The 18993-nt window shown below is 49.7% G+C and overlaps 7 protein-coding genes across 7 annotated transcripts; 3 read left to right on the plus strand and 4 right to left on the minus strand.

Annotated features, from left to right (window-relative positions):
- Window positions 1-2408: 2408 nt before the first annotated feature.
- On the plus strand, window positions 2409-3303 carry MRS44_017928 (uncharacterized protein; the record flags this gene model as incomplete). The annotated part of the gene is made up of 3 exons (XM_065615815.1): window positions 2409-2510; window positions 2575-2608; window positions 2666-3303. The coding sequence occupies 3 exons, from the start codon at window positions 2409-2411 to the stop codon at window positions 3301-3303; spliced, it is 774 nt and encodes a 257-aa protein (XP_065471887.1).
- Window positions 3304-4508: 1205 nt separating this feature from the next.
- MRS44_017929 (uncharacterized protein) lies at window positions 4509-7739 on the minus strand (the record flags this gene model as incomplete). The annotated part of the gene is made up of 6 exons (XM_065615816.1): window positions 4509-4982; window positions 5048-5182; window positions 5343-5683; window positions 5766-5926; window positions 6097-6489; window positions 6868-7739. 6 exons carry the CDS (start codon window positions 7737-7739, stop codon window positions 4509-4511), a joined length of 2376 nt encoding a protein of 791 aa, XP_065471888.1.
- Window positions 7740-10588: 2849 nt separating this feature from the next.
- On the plus strand, window positions 10589-11200 carry MRS44_017930 (uncharacterized protein; the record flags this gene model as incomplete). Its single annotated transcript, XM_065615817.1, has 2 exons — window positions 10589-10651; window positions 10721-11200. The coding sequence occupies 2 exons, from the start codon at window positions 10589-10591 to the stop codon at window positions 11198-11200; spliced, it is 543 nt and encodes a 180-aa protein (XP_065471889.1).
- A 670-nt stretch (window positions 11201-11870) lies between these two features.
- Window positions 11871-12551, minus strand: MRS44_017931 (uncharacterized protein; the record flags this gene model as incomplete). The annotated part of the gene is made up of 1 exon (XM_046272950.2): window positions 11871-12551. One exon carries the CDS (start codon window positions 12549-12551, stop codon window positions 11871-11873), a length of 681 nt encoding a protein of 226 aa, XP_046128688.2.
- A 1143-nt stretch (window positions 12552-13694) lies between these two features.
- Window positions 13695-14399, minus strand: MRS44_017932 (uncharacterized protein; the record flags this gene model as incomplete). Its single annotated transcript, XM_065615818.1, has 1 exon — window positions 13695-14399. The coding sequence occupies one exon, from the start codon at window positions 14397-14399 to the stop codon at window positions 13695-13697; it is 705 nt and encodes a 234-aa protein (XP_065471890.1).
- A 1502-nt stretch (window positions 14400-15901) lies between these two features.
- Window positions 15902-16999, minus strand: MRS44_017933 (uncharacterized protein; the record flags this gene model as incomplete). Its single annotated transcript, XM_065615819.1, has 5 exons — window positions 15902-16127; window positions 16184-16383; window positions 16526-16666; window positions 16767-16861; window positions 16963-16999. 5 exons carry the CDS (start codon window positions 16997-16999, stop codon window positions 15902-15904), a joined length of 699 nt encoding a protein of 232 aa, XP_065471891.1.
- Window positions 17000-17562: 563 nt separating this feature from the next.
- On the plus strand, window positions 17563-18156 carry MRS44_017934 (uncharacterized protein; the record flags this gene model as incomplete). Its single annotated transcript, XM_065615820.1, has 1 exon — window positions 17563-18156. One exon carries the CDS (start codon window positions 17563-17565, stop codon window positions 18154-18156), a length of 594 nt encoding a protein of 197 aa, XP_065471892.1.
- Window positions 18157-18993: the final 837 nt, after the last annotated feature.

Here is an 18993-nt window from a genome sequence, read left to right on the forward strand (position 1 = left end):
AAAACATGGGTTTTTGCCACGGATGTGGCTCAATCACTCGGAATCCGACCTTGGATAACAGCTACGTAACGATGCGCCGTTTCTAAACATAAAATAAAAAAGGGGAGGAGTAACATAAGGAGAAGATGGGAGAGTTCATTTTTACATTTATAAATCCCATCAATAAAAAGTCAAAACCCACACACCACAAAAGTTTGCTTCGGATGTGCGCGACGTGGCAGTAGCATTATCGGGTTGCAAATCTCGATCCGTCTTGTCTTTGGAGGGCCATATTCGGTTTGGCAATCCTGCTCCGTGAGAAAGCGCAGCGGATGATGTCGATATCGTTCGCAATTCACATGACATCATCGTTCACAATTCATAATTAAAGAGTTTGGCTGCGCCCCCTCATGTCCAAATAACGAGGTTGATCTACATAGAGCTAGCCAGAGCCAAATAGTAACGGTTGAGACAACACATGCAATGATCTAGATGCCGAAGGTGATATCTCGCGAGACACACAGACAACGGTACTGCGGCATGTAAATAAGGTCCCCGATTGAATACTATAAGCTGGCCAGCGGCAAATAATTCGAATATTGCCTGCAACTAAAACGAGGACGGCCCCGATGGAATATGACGCTAATATGGATGATTAAAATTGGGGTCCTCAGAGCTGCCAGTCCAAGATGAGGCGAACCCTCGGCCCGTTTTGATTGCCACCCAAAGTATCCCTTCGACGTGCGGTAAGCCTTCAGTAGGTAACTGCTCCATTATTAGACCAATATCAGAGTCATCTAATAATACCCATAGCGGGATGGCTTATCTGTTAAGATCTGATGCTAAATAAACTTGCCACTGTGGCGAAAAGGTGTGCATAGTGAGGTGCATGCTGGTTTTGTGACTGGAGGCTTACCGGAATCGAAGGGATCTGTCCCCGCGCCCTCCCTCTTCGCCTAAGCCCGCCGATTCTCCGTTGTTTCACCTTGAAAACCCATCAAGTATTTATTTGATTGAAACCACCCTCACCCGGTCCCGCCAGGTCCTGTCGAGTTTCAGACAACTGAAAAAGGAAGCTAGTGGCCTGTTGATTTGCTGTTACACCTCGGTGTTCTTCCCACGACCGAGATGGTATTTTCTACACCTCCCAGTATCTGCCCAGCCGACCTCCATGAATTCTCCGATCAAATGGGAGGAGTAGATAGCTATAACCACGCTATTCCGGCACTTGCACTAACGTACTCCACAAGCGAAATGGTCACTCATCCTGTACAGCTAAAAGTAAAAATATTAGACTTTCTATGTATGAGCCGTCATTTTCTCTCAAGTCTTTATTGGCGTTGTGCATTTCTCCTAACACGACACCTGGATATCCAGGGAGATTGCCCAATGCGGGTTTGCGATGGTTAGTTAGCTACCACCACAATAAAGAGGCAGGCCACTATGTCCACCGGTAATCAACGTGTCGATAGAAGATCCGCCCTAGCAACCCCACCACACGCCATCTGGCGCACGTGCCGGGCTGGCCACCCGACGGACAGCGGCGGTCGCCACAGGTCGGGGATGCATGGATAGTTGCTGGCTAGAGTGCTTGTTTCAGCTCTTACTGGCTAGCGGGAACGGATGTGGTCGAGATCAGTCTGTGCCAAGCTTCGAAATCAATCGATTGAGGGTGACGATGATATAAATCGATCGATCAGGGCTCGGAATCGATCTATACGATCGATTTCGAAGCCTGGTCTGTGCCAATGGCGAGCACGGCTAGGGCATATAACGGTCAGGGTTAATTCCTTTATCTCCTCGGCGGTCTCATGCCTCCAAGCAGGTCACGGCGGGGGCTCAGACGAATCAGAGCACACGTTAGTGCCGATACCCTATCCTCTACTCTCTTTTGCGTGAGACGAAAGTAACCTCATAATAAGGCCCTATCAATCACACTTTCCGAGGCCCCCTATAGCAGGGGCTAACTGTTAGAGGAAAAAAACAGTGGGGCAAAGTACGTCTTGGAGGCTTAAGACCGCCGAGGAGATATGGAGGTCTGCTAGGATCAGGGCAATGGCGGCGATGGCGCACCCTCATCTCCTCTCGCAGTCGTACTTCGTACGGCCAGAATGGAACCCGGCCATGTCCGACTGGTCTTCGATTCTCTTCAAGCCGCTAGGGATGAGGCCACCCCCCATGGGCATGTGGGATGATTAATCGGGCTTGGTAAGGTTGTCCTGCGTCCGCTTGTTCAGACACCCTTGTCGACGGAACGAGGCCCAACTGCTGATCGACAAGGTAACAGCAGGTGCACGATCTCGATCGTGCACCCGCAGTGCCAAGCCTTTCGGGGATGAGCAGCAGATATAATTATCCCGGTCCCATCTCACCATCTCCTTAGTATATCCGAGCGTGCAACAAGTCAATTCCTTATTTCAACCTTCACTATGAGCTCGCCACGCACGCCACCCCCGTTTGATTCCGAGATGATCCCCATCAACGACCATAACGACCTTGATATGTTCCATCTGCAACAAAATCAATTCCAGGTGAGCTACGTCTTGGCCTGCTGGGATGAGAGGTACCTGACCGTTAACTAATACCAACCACCAGATGTCACTAGAGTCACCATGGCATTGGGACCAAGGTAACCCCCATCTTTAAGATAACCAGTCGAGCAGGCACTTACTAGATCTTCACGCAGCTACTCTATCGGCAGCGATTTGGGACACGGACAGATCATCTAGTTCTGAGTACTTTGCCCAAGATGCTGCCTTGGCTTACGGACTTTCTGAGGTCCTACTAGCCGGCGAAGGGAACCCCAGCAGCATTGACAGCTACAGTGTCAGCCGTGACCAGCCGTCTTCAAGAAGCAAGCCGCCTCCGCCGGATATCTCTATACCAGACTCCCCAGTATTCAAGGGAAAGGGTCGCCCTGGTCGCGCCGATACTACGCTCCGGTCCGCGTCCACGAAGCCTAAGCGGTCTACCCGCCGTAGACCAGCCGCGTCACGGGAAGAGGCCAACTCCCGTGAGTGCCATAACCTCGTCGAGAAGCAGTACCGCAGCCGCCTGAAAGCGCACTTCGAGGCTCTACTGGCTGTGCTGCCGGTAGCGCAGCCGCTCGGCCACGCCGACCAGATCGCCGCGGTGAACCCGGGCCAGTGCTTCAGCAGGGCGCAGGTCCTGGACGCGGCGAGGGAGACTATAATGGGGCTGCAGAAGGAGAACGAGATCTTGACTATCCCCTCAATTGTCGAAAGGCTCCCGCCAGGTCACTCCAGGGATGTCTGCCCAATTAAATGCAAGAATGAAAGGTACATTATTCCCTACCTAAATTAGCCCATGGTAGGGGTCCCAACGATATTTTGAGTTACAAATCGCGACATCACACTGCTTCCATCCCCGCCTTGATTGATGCCTCCTTTTATTGCTGCTGACCGGCCATACTCATGCTCCCGGAAGCTGTTATCCTCCCTGATGAAGCTTTGGTCGTCATGTGCATTGAGGACCTCGCCTAGTATTGATTGAGGACTCATAGATAACTTTGAAATGGTTTATATGACGATTTTAGGGAGAATGGTTAATGATGCATCTTTAGGTTCCCCTCATGTACCTGTCATGTGACAGGGGTCATGTGGGGCAATATAATATAGGTGGGTGGCATTTGCCCAGGAATATAACCTGCCTGTTCCTTAACTGAAATAGCGCACCTTGCCCTTCCGAGCTGCACGGCGCGGCTGATCACTCCGTGACAGCACTGCCACTCGAATTTATTGCTGCCGGCGGGTATGCTCTTATTATCTGTTTATGATCCCGCGGGAATCGACATTGGCTCAGGCTTGCAAACAAATAAATCAAATTCAAATCTATTCGGATCAAATCAAATCCATCTAAATCAAATCAAATCAAATCCATCTAAATCAAATCAAATCAAATCGCGACGTCCAGTTTTATTTGGATATCTGGTGTCGCAGGTACTGATGGGCCATGAGGATCAAATGAGCGCTTGATTTTCTATCTAAAGGAGTGACGAGAGTCGGTCTCTTATACCTGTGTTCAGTCTGCCGATCTCATAGGCAGCAGGCTGTTGCCTGATGCTAGTTGTGGTGTAGCGTTCACGCTGACTGTGAAGCTATTCACGATGGTTGTGATCCTTGCCCTCGACAATTCAGAAGGGTTGTGCCTTCCAAATTGAACAAATCCGTGGTTCCCACCACCTCCCATCTCCTTCCCACCAGGAACGAAGCTCTTGCCATACTTTCGACCAAATCCTCGAGCCCATGTCTCCAGTCGATAAAACAAACGATCTCTCCATCCTTTCCATCAAGGATTTGTCTTCCGAACCAAATAATCCGATGCCCGTACTCTTCGCGTCCATTCACTATGAGATACCATCCACAACCCCTCTTTCGGCACAACCCCTCTTTCGGCAAGCAAAATAAAAAAGACACCACCAAAAATCACCAACTTTACTTACATAGAACTTGACCAAATTGATAGAAATGCGTCAAAATCTTCCTTTCATAAATAACGAATAGGTTCATCTATTGTACCCTGGGTCTTTTGATAAGCCGCCCTGATCGCGTGGTGAGTTGGCGGGGTATGGTTTCTTCTCTGACTTCGATGACAGAGCCAGCCTCCGATTCTGACTCCGGCTCCCCTGAACGGCCACATTTCACCACAACAGGCATATTTTGAGTCTCCTCTTCGGATATGGCTTCCCCAGCAGCTAGAGTCTCACCAAGAGTCATAAAACGTTTGTTAGGATTCGGCACCGCTTTCCTCTTCTTCCCTCTCTTCAGGCGAGCCAATTCTTCCTCTGGGCTAGTAATCCTCAGCGTATGCGCCGCTACTATCTGCTGTTGAGCCTCAAAGCCCTTGGCTATCACGTTGTACCGTCTCCGCGTCTTTGGTGTTTTGTTCAGCCCGAGATCACGAATTTGACGGCTCGTTTGTGGTGTATCGTCCGAGTCAAAATACGGCGCGGGTTCGGGGTTGCTCTTGGGTTGCCCTTTGGCCTATCTTGTTGGATTTCTGGATGCCTCAGTGCCTTGGTACGTGAGATCGGCCAGTTCCCAGTAACCCTCCAGCCGGAGAGTATGTTCTTCTTAGTCATTCCAACTTGACGCGCCTTGGCGTAGGCCCTGATGTTGACCTTGTCCATCGGAGCGGAATCAGTCAATGACGCGAACTTTTCCAACTCTCGTCGATATGCGGCCTTGGAGGCATTGAATACTCCATTGTCAAGTGGTTGGAGTCCATGAGAGCAGTGTGCTGGCAGATAGCAACAATAAACGTTGTTCAAAAAGCACGTGGCCATCCATTCATCCTTCCGTCACTCAGTAGTGATCTTGAACCGAGATAAACGAAGAACATACCGTTGCGTGGCTCCCATGACCATCTAAAATGATCAGTCTCGCGTCGGAGTCGTCGGCTGGCATTGTCTGGGGTAGATAAACTCTTTCAAGCCATTCAACGCCAATGTGGTCGTCAGTCCATCCGTTAGGCGAAGTTATGTAATACCAGTCTGCTATCTTCTTAAATTCTTCAAGAAACCATTGTTTCTGGAGTTCTTTCCCCTTGAAGATTATGCCTGGAATCAAAGCGCGGCCGTCAGCAGTGATGGCTTCGATAAATGAAGTCCAATTCCGAGTTTGTGGTCCTTTGAGAAATGCCTTCCGCTTCGGGTCCGCGCTTCCAACAACCAGGCTATCCAGGCCTAAATAAAGAGAATTAGTCGGTCGAATTTCAAACACTGGCAAGGAATATAGGTATATGCTTGCCGAAACCAGTCATAATACCTCCTTCATCAACGTTGACGGTGTTTTCGGGCTTGATCCAGCCGTACTGGCCCTCCCTGATATCAAAGTACCAATGAACCGCTTTGGGTGTTGTTGTGTCGCGCAGGGATGCTGAGTGCACTTGACAAAAGGTAGTTCTTGTTGTCGTGATTGTGATTATTCTTGGTTAAGTTTTCATAATCTCAATGAGAGGCCCTTTGGGGCCTTATATCTTTGAATGATCCCATCTAGGACTTTAAACCTTAATCGTAGGACTTCAAACTTTAATCTTGATCCTGAAGCTTAGGGGGAACTCTCAGTTCTTCCAACATTGGGTGTGAAAGAGTCGAACCTCTTGGCTTCTTGACGTCTACCCATCTTGGTCTTTAGATCTGCGCGGCGACTGATAAACTTGATCACCCAGTTGCGTCCTAAGTCGGGATGTTCGCCCTGCTGTCTCAACAGGCCCATGACACAGGCGCGAATCTGACTGTGGGACGGAGCGTAGCCCAAGGACTCCTGCCGGAGTATCCAGGCAGCCAATCTATCCTCTTGGTTCTTGGACAAGCGTCGATGAGGGTGGATCTGCTCTTTAACGGCCCCGCGGCCGTTAAGTCTGTCGACTAGAGTGCTTCGAGGCACTCCCCGTCTCTGAGCGGCTTGAGGAGGTGAAACGCCATCATCAGTAACATCCAAGATAGCCTCTGCCATGTTTTCCTCTGTATATTTCCATCGGGGTCTCGACCTAGGCATTTTCTTGTCGTTGTCGCAGACAAAGGTCAAAAAACACGGAAAAGAGCGGTGAGGAGTTTGATGATTAAACCAACACTATTTCCATAGCACAGCATGCATAGATCGCGTACCCCGCACAGCCTAAGAGAGCTAAAGTCGTTAACTCCAATCATTTCTATAATCAATATAGGCATTGTCCTCTAAGTAGCTATTTACTTTGGCCAATTCTGGTATAAGTGAAGTCGGTGAGTTTTGGTGAAGCTTTTTTTATTTTGCTTGCCGAAAGAGGGGTTGTGCCGAAAGAGGGGTTGTGGATGGTAGTCAGTCACGTCTTAACAGTCACCAAGGAAAACATGGTAGAAGGCGCGGGCAGTAGAGGTTAGAAACTGACCTCCAACTTCCATCGTAAACCTTGCGTGAGTCGGAAGAGCCGAATTGTGCTTCATTCAGCGCTGTTTCAATCACATACGCTGTGATGCTTGTTCCGCTCGAGATAATCGGCTTGTGGGGATCCACACCTTTCGTTTTGAATAGTTTCACAAGTTGATCAGATGGCAAGAATGCTTTCGTTTTCGGATCCAGCACTAAGTCGTATGGAATATTTATCGAGCCGGGCATGTGTCCTGACGGTGAGTCTGGTCGTGGTCCCGGATACTTTCCGCTGAAGTCGTCGCTGGATCGCGAGTCCAGAACCTGTATGCCCTCTCTACCCTCCTTGTTATGGTCCATGACTGCTTCGCGTACTTCCTCATAGCTGGCAATTTTCCCCCCATCTATCTGAGGAACCGGGTAGATACAAGTCATGCGACTCTTGAGGCTAGGTAACTCCCCTTGTTCTGTCGGAAGGCCCTGTTCCACCCACAGCCGGAAATTATTGAGGATGTGCACCTTCGGGTGGCCAAAAACCTTCAACATCCACCCTACCCTTGGTGCCGAGAAGATACCTAGTTCGCTTGTATCGTACACTACCAGAATGTCCTCCCTGCGAATGCCCAATCCGCTCATAGAGGCGGCGAAGCCCAGGGCGCTGGGTAGCAGATGAGGAAAAGGGGATTGTGTGTCAATAACCTTGTCGAGGTCGAAAAAGCGGGCTTCCGGGATTCGTTTCTGGTGGAAGGTCTGGACACCGGTGGGACTCTCGTGGTCATTGGCTGGAAACCAGGAGGCGCACAAGGGAATAACCCGCGGCTCAGGTGAGACGGTGGATGGTGGATTCGTCTTAATGGCATTGCGTAGGTCCCTCGGACTCACGAGATAGGACATTGAACGACGGGTTGATGGCAAACTGAGCCTGCTGTGGCAACTGAGAGATAGTAAGAATGTGCGAGAGCTATATCTAGGCAAACGACCGCTCGGAAAAGGGAAAGCTGGTAGTACAGCCATGGTGGACTGGAACAGTTGTCGTATTCTCAAGCCGTCTACAGAGTGGTAACTGGTGCTAGAATGTCGGAGCTGAAGCTGCGGTTTCCATAGTGGCCATGCAGAGAGACGTAAGAGGCGGAGCGGCCCAGCGCTCCTAATAGTCCAGACCGTTTGGACTATTATTAGTCCAGACTGCAGATCAGGGCAGGGGAATACAGACGCCCGGTGTGGACGCTAAGTACGCTAAATCCAGGGTACCCATGATTGTTGCTGTGCCAACCATTTTGTTGTGGATATTTCCGATCAATTTACTGGTGCGATCCAGATCAACAAGGCCCGTTTCAAGGGACGCGTCATCCTAGTCGTCAATCCACGAACGCCCGTCGTGGATTGATTATTGATCTTGGATTGCAGTCTGGACTAATAGTCCAAACAGTCTGGACTATTAGGAGCGCTGTCCTCAATCTACACTGATCTTTTGTTCGATGTCTGCATTCATGTATCGGTGCTAGGTTGACACCTCGCAACGTGGGGCCATCATCCCCCGGCTTGAATTTCACTATAATAGACAGAGTTACGAGACCATGCTGGCTTTTAAAGTAGCTGCTCGCTTAAAATGATGATCAACAGCTTTGAGACGGCCAGACCGTCATCACCCACACATCCATTTGAATCAGTTTTTATCTAACTTGTCGTTGTCACGCCACTTCGCACTTGACATCAGTATTAGGATGGGCGATATTATCCTCAATGCCGCAGGCCTTTCCAATACAGTCACTTTAAAACCCTTTATACACTTACTGGCCTCCGCAGCGCTCCTAATAGTCCAGACTGTTTGGACTATTAGTCCAGACTGCAATCCAAGATCAATAATCAATCCACGACGGGCGTTCGTGGATTGACGACTAGGATGACGCGTCCCTTGAAACGGGCCTTGTTGATCTGGATCGCACCAGTAAATTGATCGGAAATATCCACAACAAAATGGTTGGCACAGCAACAATCATGGGTACCCTGGATTTAGCGTACTTAGCGTCCACACCGGGCGTCTGTATTCCCCCTGCCCTGATCTGCAGTCTGGACTAATAGTCCAAACGGTCTGGACTATTAGGAGCGCTGATTGAGGATCAAAAGGAGCGTGTGATTTCTTATCTAAAGGAGCGACGAGAGTCGGTCTCTTATACCCCGTGTTTAGTCTGCCGATTCATAGACAGCAGGCTGTTGCCTGACGCTAGTTGTGGTCGTTCACTCTCATCGTGAACAAGTTCACGATGATCGTGATCCTTGCCTCCAACAGTAAGCGAAGGTCTCCGGAGCTTGACACGAGGTGAGATTCGCCACTAAGAATAATATGAGGGCCCGATGCGCCGTAAGTAATTGGCGAAGCCAGCATTGATCCCGGGGAAATAAAGCATCTGTCTTACACTTTCTTGTCCTTGACCGGTCTCAGAGGTAACTCTGAACCGTACTTGCAAACCTGACGATCTCGATCAACGGCCTGTACGCTAAGCCTGGGTCAGCACTTGTCTCCACGCTCTCAAAGCCACTTCAGTGAGCCGCCCAAAGGTCCTGGCAATTGGTCCACATGAATCGGCTTAGATTCTGAACGGATCTGCCCAGATAAACACAAGTCATTCTCCTCCTCGATATCCTTGGTGCGACGATCGAATTTTTGCGGCTGATCGTGGTAAGAAGCGTTGGGCTTTCTTGAAATGAGGCGGCGCAACGCGTCATAGCGCGTCAGACCTCTCTCGCCTCCAGTGGACAACCAGGGGTCCGGATGCGGTCCGGGCATTTGGTCCAATCATAGAGGCCGGCAAACACTCCTTGCTGGAGAGCCTTGAGGCGTTGCCGCTAATGCAGCTCAATCCAATGGGGCACGAGGCCTCTTCCGCCGCTTTAGCGAGCACACCAATCACAACATGGAGAGATGGGGGTGTTGTGTTCCAGCGAGAGGTCGAGCGTCGAGCCACAATGACCAACCAGTGTTGACCTTAAACTCTGACCTGCAGTGAGCAAGAACTCGTCGACTTGCAATGCATTTCCCGCTGCCTTGCCCCATCTCCCGTCTCTCAAACTCTTAGACTAGCTCGCCTTTTTTACGTACAGGCTTTGGTGGCCCCAGAGATCCAGGCTTCGACCCCGAGGAAGATATGACTGAGGACTGAGGTCTAGTAAGGAGTAAGCCTCTCGCCCGTCTCCGTGCTCAGATATTGGGTTGGGTGCACCCTTTGGCGCTTAGGTACGTATGGAGTCATGTCTTCCGGAAACTTAGGGACCTTACCCGACAACCCAACGGCTCATTGGTGCCCCCCTCTTGGTCGCCCCTTCAATTCAGGCCGCGTGTTTCAGGGTACCTGGTGCTACCATATGCAGCCAGGCGTCACTGAGTGTCACTCAAACGAGACGGTCGTGATTTAGTGTCTTGGAGCGGTTTTATACTGGGGACGATCCAGGAACAAAACTTCCGTTCCACCCTGCATCAACCTCCAGCAAGACTGGTCTCCAACCCAAGGTCTTAACTTTTACCAGGTTACCAAAAGTTACTAGACCATCGTCTGTACACTTGTTGACCCATTCAACAAGCCACTGACAGTCATCTATAGCAGCGTCCTTCCGCCAGTGTTCCAACCCTCAGCAGATAAATGAGCTACGGTAGGTTTATTCTGCGACCATGCCTGAGCAGTATGACCTGACATTCTCAAGCAGATACCCACACGAACTCCTTTCCATATATGGAAGGGGTGACAATGCTCGACGGCTACACCCCGAACGAGGCTATTGGAGACGAGTTCACTGTAGACGGCGCGGCCGTTCCGTCCCACCCGCGATGAGAGCTCTCGGAGTTGATTGACCCGTCACCCTTCCTAGGCGCTTTCCAGGATGAAGTTGACTTCACTGCCTCATACAGGCAAGCCCGCCTTCCCCACGACCAATTTGTATTCTACGGGGACTTTACTTCGGGAGACCGTCTGGTCGATGAATACTCCACCGTCAAGAACCATGCTCTATCATCCGAGCGCCTGGTAACGGTCGCTGACGAACCACTTTCGACCTTGACTCCTTCGCTCCAGTTGTCACAAGAGCCACCCAAAAAGCCTGGACGAAAACGCAAGACGCAGCTTAGTGAGCGCGCAGCTCCTAAGCCCGCTAGACTCCATTCCAGAGGAGACAATAACGATGATCCGAGCAGGAAAGGGACTCATACTCACGCGAATGAGATCGGCATTAGCAGCGGCACGAGTAATCGCAAACAAGGCGCGAAACATAAGCGAGTGCAAGAGAGAAACCGCATCGCTGCCAACAAATTTCGCATAAGAGGGAGGATCTTGCGAGGCTCGAGTCCGACGAAGAGGCAATAAAGCAACGCCATAGAACGCTGTCCAGCTGCGTGGATGACCTGAACGAAGAGCTTCTCCATCTCAAGATGCAACTATTGCAGCACACAAGTTGCAGCTGCACCCTAATACGGCATTACATTAAAAACGAGGCACAGCACTATATTCAGGCTATGGAGTTGGGATCGCAAAACTACGGAGACGATTACACTCAGGCAGGGGATCTCCACCTACACCCTATCCCTAGTATACCTTATTGAGCATATGCAAAAGGCGATTTAGTTAAAGGTCCCAGCTAGGTGCTTATATTTTCTTTAACGTTACCAATTGGGACAATAAAACATCAACTTCCTCTGTTGACCTGGGGAAGTTTGGCGGGACAGTGTCGTGCGTGGGATGCGTTGCCAAGACTGGATTGAGAACCCCGTAGTATCCTAACGATTACGCAGTAGTTCTCACCCTGATGTTTGCGACCTTAAATTTAATTTCATTATTTCTATAGCTTTTCTCTATATAGAATACAGGGCTCTAAAGTTAGCATCGAAGCTAGGATCCTCAGCAAAACCATAAGTATACTATAACAGATCCCTTAACCCCATTTCTTTCTTCGTATCGTCGCCTCTTCCGCGTTTTCACAATTTCAGGGCCGCTTGCTTAGAGGCAGCAGACAGTATAGACTGCAAAATTTGTACTTTCATGGGTGTAAGGTAGCATAGCGCCTGATCCTTTCCCAATATCTCTTGCATGCGGCGATGACATGATGGAACCGTCCTGGAGATATGTGAAGGGCCGAATCGGAGAGCGGTGAATTCCTGTTGCCGTTATCCACCGAGTCCTCAGACTCCCTGGCATTTCTCGAGGACGCCGATTGTGCGGCATCCCAACCGACGCTTGGTTGGGGGTGAATGTCGGGGGTGGGTATCCGCTCCTCAAGCGGACTTTCGTGCTGCATGAGACTAACCGACTCGAGGAAGGGGACGAGGATGGAGTCGTTCATGAGGTTGTAGATAATTCGGCGAGACTGATCTAGCTCGGAAGGGTGAGGGGGTAGAGGCCCATAAGGGAGATTCAAGAGGTGATTTCGCTCTCGACTAGAGATATTGACTTGCCGTGGTCCACCAGGAGCAATGTAGATTCGTATCAACTTTTGCCATGACGAGATTACACGATCAGTTCTATCACGCTGCATAGGGCTCTCGGCAGCTAGCTGGTTATAGACGAAGTCATAGTTCTCGGCGTCCCATGTGAACTCAAGAGTCTCTTCGCAGTGGTGTTGGGAGAGATGAGACAGAAAGGCGCCCAAAGTCCATGGCGACGGGGAGATATCCAAGAGAATCTCGCTCAGGGTGGGATGTTGGAGGTCTGTCGTTTCCATTTCAGTAACGTGGCAATAAAACGTTTGATACAGAATCGCTACTTGCGGTAGACCTGGGTTGTCAAAAAACAAGGATGTAAGAGGTAACTGGAGACTGTGGCTCGAGTGCGCGAATGCGATAAAGGTGAAGAATGTGACTGAAAGAATTTTGTACAGCGGGTAAGCCTTAAGTACCAAAAGGCATTGCCACTAGTTAGTTAAAGCTAAATAATATATATCCGGGAAATACCCAGCGAAAGTTTAGAGACCGACCGCCATTCCCCGTCTATATCCTTGCGGGTGTGATACAAAACAGTGACTCTATTTTGCCACCAGTCTTGTAACGGGGGTGCTTTCCAATCGCGTGAACCTTAACCGATGGGTTCTGCTCTCTGAGGTGGAAGAGGCTTGTCGCATATCAGCCTGTCGCACACACGGCATAGCCCACCGGATTATTTCCGGAATTCCACTCGGAATTTCCGTTCCACACGGATTTCCGTCTTCTATATAAGACAGCAACGTCATTCTCTTTTGTATAGTACACAATTGCTCCTTAGATAATTCTCATCAATTGACTGGTGCCATCAATGATCCCTGTGGAGCCAATTGTCTGACAAGGCTCCATACCCCGGTTGAATTGAGTTGCGTTAGTGGCCCAGTTTGCCTTTCGGTACGGAGTACGAAAGGTCTTCTTTAAGCTCTGGGATTTTTTTCACCCCCAATATTCCACCCCCCTTGGCAAAATTACCCGATTCGGAAGCGCAACTGCACCTCTTGTTGGCCCGGATTAATACCACACCCGGGTCCCTCTAATGGTCCTAATCCTCCCACTCTCATTTGGCACATGTGGATGAACTTCGAATTCACCCCCGCGAGATCAAGTGTAAAGAAGTCACGTGGGATTCACGTGAGCTTTTAATTTATAATAATGTCGTTGCTCTTGTCGTTTGCATTTTGTGAGATTCCTGCTTCTGCTTGAGTTAGGTGAAATCTATTATATTATATCTGGCTATCTAAACTATAAACCATATTATTGCTGGTATTGTGCGGATGGGCGCAATAATGATAACCGGGCCTCGTTTACTGTTCTCCCGCACAATTGTTCCAGCCTAGCCTCGTGTCGCAGGGTAGGCATGATCTTCACGGCCTCATGAAACAACTGCGTTAGTAATCTTTCCGTCTCTCCCACCAATATTGGATGGGATCCGTAACAAGAGGGTCGTTCTTAGCGTCGGGACTCGACAGCCAGTGGTCATATTCGTCATGGTCTGCATTCAGTGAACTTTCCAAAGAACATCTGCCTGCCAGAGACGAAGTCCTATGTGCTCGGTGTCTTTCTAGCGCACTCATTGCCTTTAAACGCTTGAATGGAGGTTCTTCATCCGAATTCGAAAGAGTCGGTAGTGATTTGTACTCTTCGTCCCACAGTGTCCTCACCATTCGTTTTGCCTCCTCAAGCCATGGCAGCTGTGCTCGGTCGGTCCACGTATTCTCGAAATATCCCCAACGCGATGCTGGATTCAAAATCGCCGAAGCATAGTACGCTGGCGTCTCGTCCAGCCTCGTATAGTACTCGTTCAATTTGTCCCAACCCAGGTTAATGTTTATCTTGAAGTGTTCGGGATCCGGGCAGTTCTCTGCTGTTGCTTTCCACTCCTCCAGCCTGTCCATCAGGAACTCGTAGGTTGAGGCAACGCCCCACATATTGCCGTATGCCTCAATACGGCCCCCTTTGCGTACTCGTCTTTGGGCGTCACCCTCAAGCATTCGGAGTGCCTCCTCGAAGTCAACAAGCACCTTGTCCATCAACTCAATAACTTTCCAATCTTTCTGGCTAAGAAGACTCTCCTCTCGGAGACAGAGGGGCATCTCTTCCTCCTTCTAACACCGTTGCGACATTCCTTGTTGAATTCAAGCGTGACCTTCTCAACGAGGTCTTCGAGAAACGGACGCAACATGAGACCGTGCCGCATCATATACAGAGTCGACAACCAGCGAGTCTGGTTATCGCGGACAACGTCAACAGGCTTCCTTGCTCGAATCTTCGGGTTGTCTGAATGTTGAAAGAACTCTTCCTGCAGCGCACGAAGACGGTAAGTCAGCTTGTCGGACCGATGGATCCAATGGACCAAGGTTGTGTAGCTTTCCGATGGGGCCTTTCTTTCGCCAGATTTCGTGCTGGGCAGCACCAAAACCAGACTCCCCCATCAATCTCTGCTTCGAAAGCCTCAGCCTTGTGCCCAAACAACAGGGCTTTTACCACCAAGTTGAGGACGCGGCCGAAGCATCGCACTCTCCGTTTCTTCGGATCGAAACCCAGCGCCCCCGCAATCTCCTCCGTTGCTGTATCCATATTGCCAGCGTTGTCAAGTGTGATGTACCCCACCCTATCAAGTATCTCATAGCTCTCTAAGATCTCGAGGATCTGGGCCGCAATATTCTCCCCGAATGGCAATTCTTCAACTCTGGCAGGCCAAGGACCAGCTTCGAGGGGACCATTTTTATCAATATAAAAACAGATTGTGAGCAAAACCCTGCTGAAGCTGACGAATACGGCCCTATCCAAGAAAGGTTAGAGCCGTGGGCCGGTGCAGCAAATCAAGGACGCGTTATAACGGAATGAAGCAGCGCGAAGCAGAGGTCCTCTCGCACCTTCGCACAGGGATAGCAAGCAGCAATAGCTACCTGTCTAAAATAGGCGCAGAGGAGTCGGATGTGTGTGTTTGTGGTGGACAAACGGCCGAAACGATCAAGCAATTTCTTTTACGATGCACAAAATGGGATACACAGCGCAAAGGCATGCGAAGAATCGGACAGAGCAAGACGGGAAGCCTCTCATTCTTCCCAGGAAAAAGACGGCATTAGACGGCGGATGTCGCACTAAGCTTTCTGGGATGATGTGGCTGGGGAAGGACTTGTTTCTTCTATCTAATGATGTTGCTAGTCTTAGTTCTTATGTTGTGAGTGGCGATGTAAGTGAGGCATGTTGAAATGCATCCCTCGGATATGCTGTTGCCTCCATTCCTTTGCTTATCCCTTGTGATAGCGGAAAATTGGCATCTCGGAGATTAAATTTGCAATGGAAACGGGGAGACTGCGCGTGAATAAGGAGGATTCGATATACTAGCAATCAAGATTATGACAAACTTAAAATAGCCTCTTGTTGACAGACCATGCTTCAGCTGCTGAGGATATGATGCTAAACTCATACAGGGTCAGGCGAGAGTTGAGCAGAAGAGAGTCAGGCGAGAAGTATGTGGAACCAGATTCATAACCCAAAAGTATGGTCCCGCGTTTCATATCCAGTCGCAGGAACCTAGTGGTAATATGTGACAGTTCCCCTACTTGTAGTAATTTTTCAGGTGGCCTGACTATGCAAGGAAGCCCTCAAAGTAACGGTGGTTGCAGGCCTGTTTAGCCGAAATACGTCTGGCCGGATCGTAGATCAGCGTCATATCGAGAAGTTCGAGGCCTGCTTTGTTGAGGTTATTGCAGAGAGCCTGGTCGTAGTTACGTTGCCACTTAGGAAACGAGGACTTGAAATGCCGGTACGAGGTAACGCCAGGCCAGACGTCTTCCGTAGGAGTGCCCAGTGTGCTAGAGCATCAAGGTCAGACTTCTCACCCACAGCATAGGCGAAGGCTATAACTAACCGGAAGATTTTAAAAATCTCATCAATCTCAGAGTCACCAGGAAACAGCGGCTTTCGAGCGCACATCTCTGCAAAGATACAGCCGACAGACCACATATCAACACCCGTCGAGTATTGTCTTCCACCCAGTAAAAGCTCAGGTGCTCGGTACCAGAGCGTCACGACATCATGAGTGTATGGGCGCAGAGGCACACCAAAAAGCTCTTGCCAGTCCAAAATCGGCTAACTTGAGATTTCCTTCCTTGTCGATGAGGAGATTAGCGGGCTTCAGATCTCGGTGCAAGATACGGTGGGAGTGGCAGTATTTAACGCCAGCACAGAGCTGGAACATGAACTTTCTCACCACCATGTCGTTCATGCCTAGTTGCATGAGGTATGCCGACGATCCCTCGGGAAGCACCTTGCCTCGTCCACCATCACTGACCGGTAAGGCCTCCATGTACCTTTTCAGGTCGATATCAAGGAATTCGAAAACGAGGTAAAGCTTGTGGCAATTGGCGTGAACAATGTTCAGAAGACGCAAGATGTTGGGGTGTTGCAGTTCCTTGAGGAGAGAAATCTCCCGGATGGAAGTGCTCGGGTACACCCTCGTCCTCGGCTTCGAGACGGATTTTTTTCAACGCGACAATTCGTCCCCCACTGGCAAGGTCCCGAGCCTTATAGATAGCACCGCAGGTACCTGATAGATTTAATTAGTCCGGTAATTAAACGGGGGATATATTGGAAAATAAGATGGCTGCATAAATCGTGGCCAGGGCCCTAGGCTGGGGTCAGACGTACCTTGGCCAATCTTCTCTAACTTCTGGTAGTTATCCATGGTGTGGGCTTATGGGTGAGAATGTTGAGATCTGAGGGAATAATTATATGAATGAGCCCCTTTTTTACTAACTAGTCCAATCTAGTATATCATGCCATGATCGCAAGTACGCATACCTCTCTCAAATGCAAAATTGAGTTTTGTGGTGCTTTGTCATCGTCTCTCCTCGCGCTCTCTCGACTCTAGCACTCCAGTCGCTGGTGAGGGCTGAAACACAGAACCCCTCAAGTAAGTTCGGGGCACGCGTCACTATGACACCGAACATCACATCATACAGTTCGCAGCGCTTCCATTCGCCTGCAAAGAAACCCTGAGTGGAGGTGTGCTTCAGGATTGCCAGCCATCTTTTGCAAAGCCATCATCCCCACGTTCTGCTTCCACAGGTATAAAGCGATGGTTTCCATCCCCCAGTCCTAGAGTTTTTGACAGAGAACCCGAACAACCACCTTCATGTCATGTTTCTCTTTGCAGATCAACTGTTTGCAGACAGACGAGCACCCTTGCAGGTCAACTATTTATCAACAAACGCGTCTTTCTAAAGCCCACCGCCAACCTCACGCACAATGGCTCTTTTCCCTCGCCATTTCTACAACTCTGACTCCTCCTTTACTCCCCTGTTCCGGCTTCTTGACGACTACGACAGCTATACTCGGCAGGGCCAGAGCGGTCGAGATACCTCATTGCGCCGTTGGCAGCCTAAGTTTGATATCTGCGAGACCAGTCAAGCCTACGAACTCCATGGCGAGCTCCCTGGCATTGACAAAAAGGAGGTTCACATTGAGTTCACTGAGCCTCAGACAATGGTCATCCGTGGAAAATCGGAACGGACCTATACTTCTGGCAACCCTCCTGCGGGGTTTATCGAAGGCACCACTATGCGCGGTGCCATCGTAGGTGATGCTGAGGAGCCCGATACATCGCAGCCCGCTCAACGCACGGAGGAGACCGATAAGAAGGGTGACAAGACGAAGTACTGGCTCGCTGAGCGCAGCGTCGGGGAGTTTCTCGCACCTTTAGCTTTCCCTCTAAGGTGGATCAGGATAGCGTCAGCGCGAAGTTCCAAGATGGTATCCTCAGCATTGTCGTTCCCAAGGTTAAGAAACACGAATCGCGCCGAATCCATGTTTCTTAAAAAGCAAATCAGCATCAACACTTGACATGGCATCAAAACCGGGAGCTGGTTGCATTGTGCTTCGCCTGCTTTTATTATCTGTAATGTATTTCGTGAAATTCAGAGCACGACTGGGGCACTACTTGTCTATTTTAAATTATACATTCCCTGTAACTAATCTGAGATATTAATACAGAGGGGGTAGTATTGAAAACTCTTTTAGTATCAATGAGAACAATATAACACTCGGTCGGAATTACTATCTATGAAATCTGTTGGACATAAAAAGAGTGTGTGCATGCACGAGCCACTCCGCCTCGTGAGAGAAAGCCGGGATCCTCCGTTGTATTTGCTTCATGTTCCATTTGCAGGCTGTGGAGCTCTGTGCTGACTTGTAGAGATGACTCGGTGATACCGGTGCGTGACTTGCTGGTCCTGCAAACCTCTCCAGAGACCAGGCAATGAGTAAAGGCGTGTCACCTAGATCTGCTTAACCAAGCTGGTTATGCAGCTTTGGCCCTTGACATATGGTCCGGGGGGAGAGGGGGATTTTTAGTTCCCCCAAGTAATGCGCGAATTTATCGTATTCGTTGCAAGGCAGCGGAATTTGGGTATGATCGCCTAGGTTAGAGACAAGAACGGGCAACTACATTGTCATTGTTACATCGAAAGAGTTGCCTCGTGAAGCCAACACATTAGCAGGTTGTTTTGTCACTTTTCGAGTATTGCGAGACGGCACTCACAAACTTCCAAACCCAAACGCTTAACCTCCTCCAGACATGTTCCAGAATGGGTTGTCATTGGACCTCGAAAATTGACGACGAGAAGGTTTTCATGCGCACTCGACCGAACATTTCTTATTTGTTTTAAGTGACATCATATA

This window comes from Fusarium solani (genome assembly GCF_023522795.1).
Source record: "Fusarium solani strain SB1 chromosome Unknown bctg00000014, whole genome shotgun sequence".
In the NCBI taxonomy this organism is placed as follows: domain Eukaryota; kingdom Fungi; phylum Ascomycota; class Sordariomycetes; order Hypocreales; family Nectriaceae; genus Fusarium; species Fusarium solani.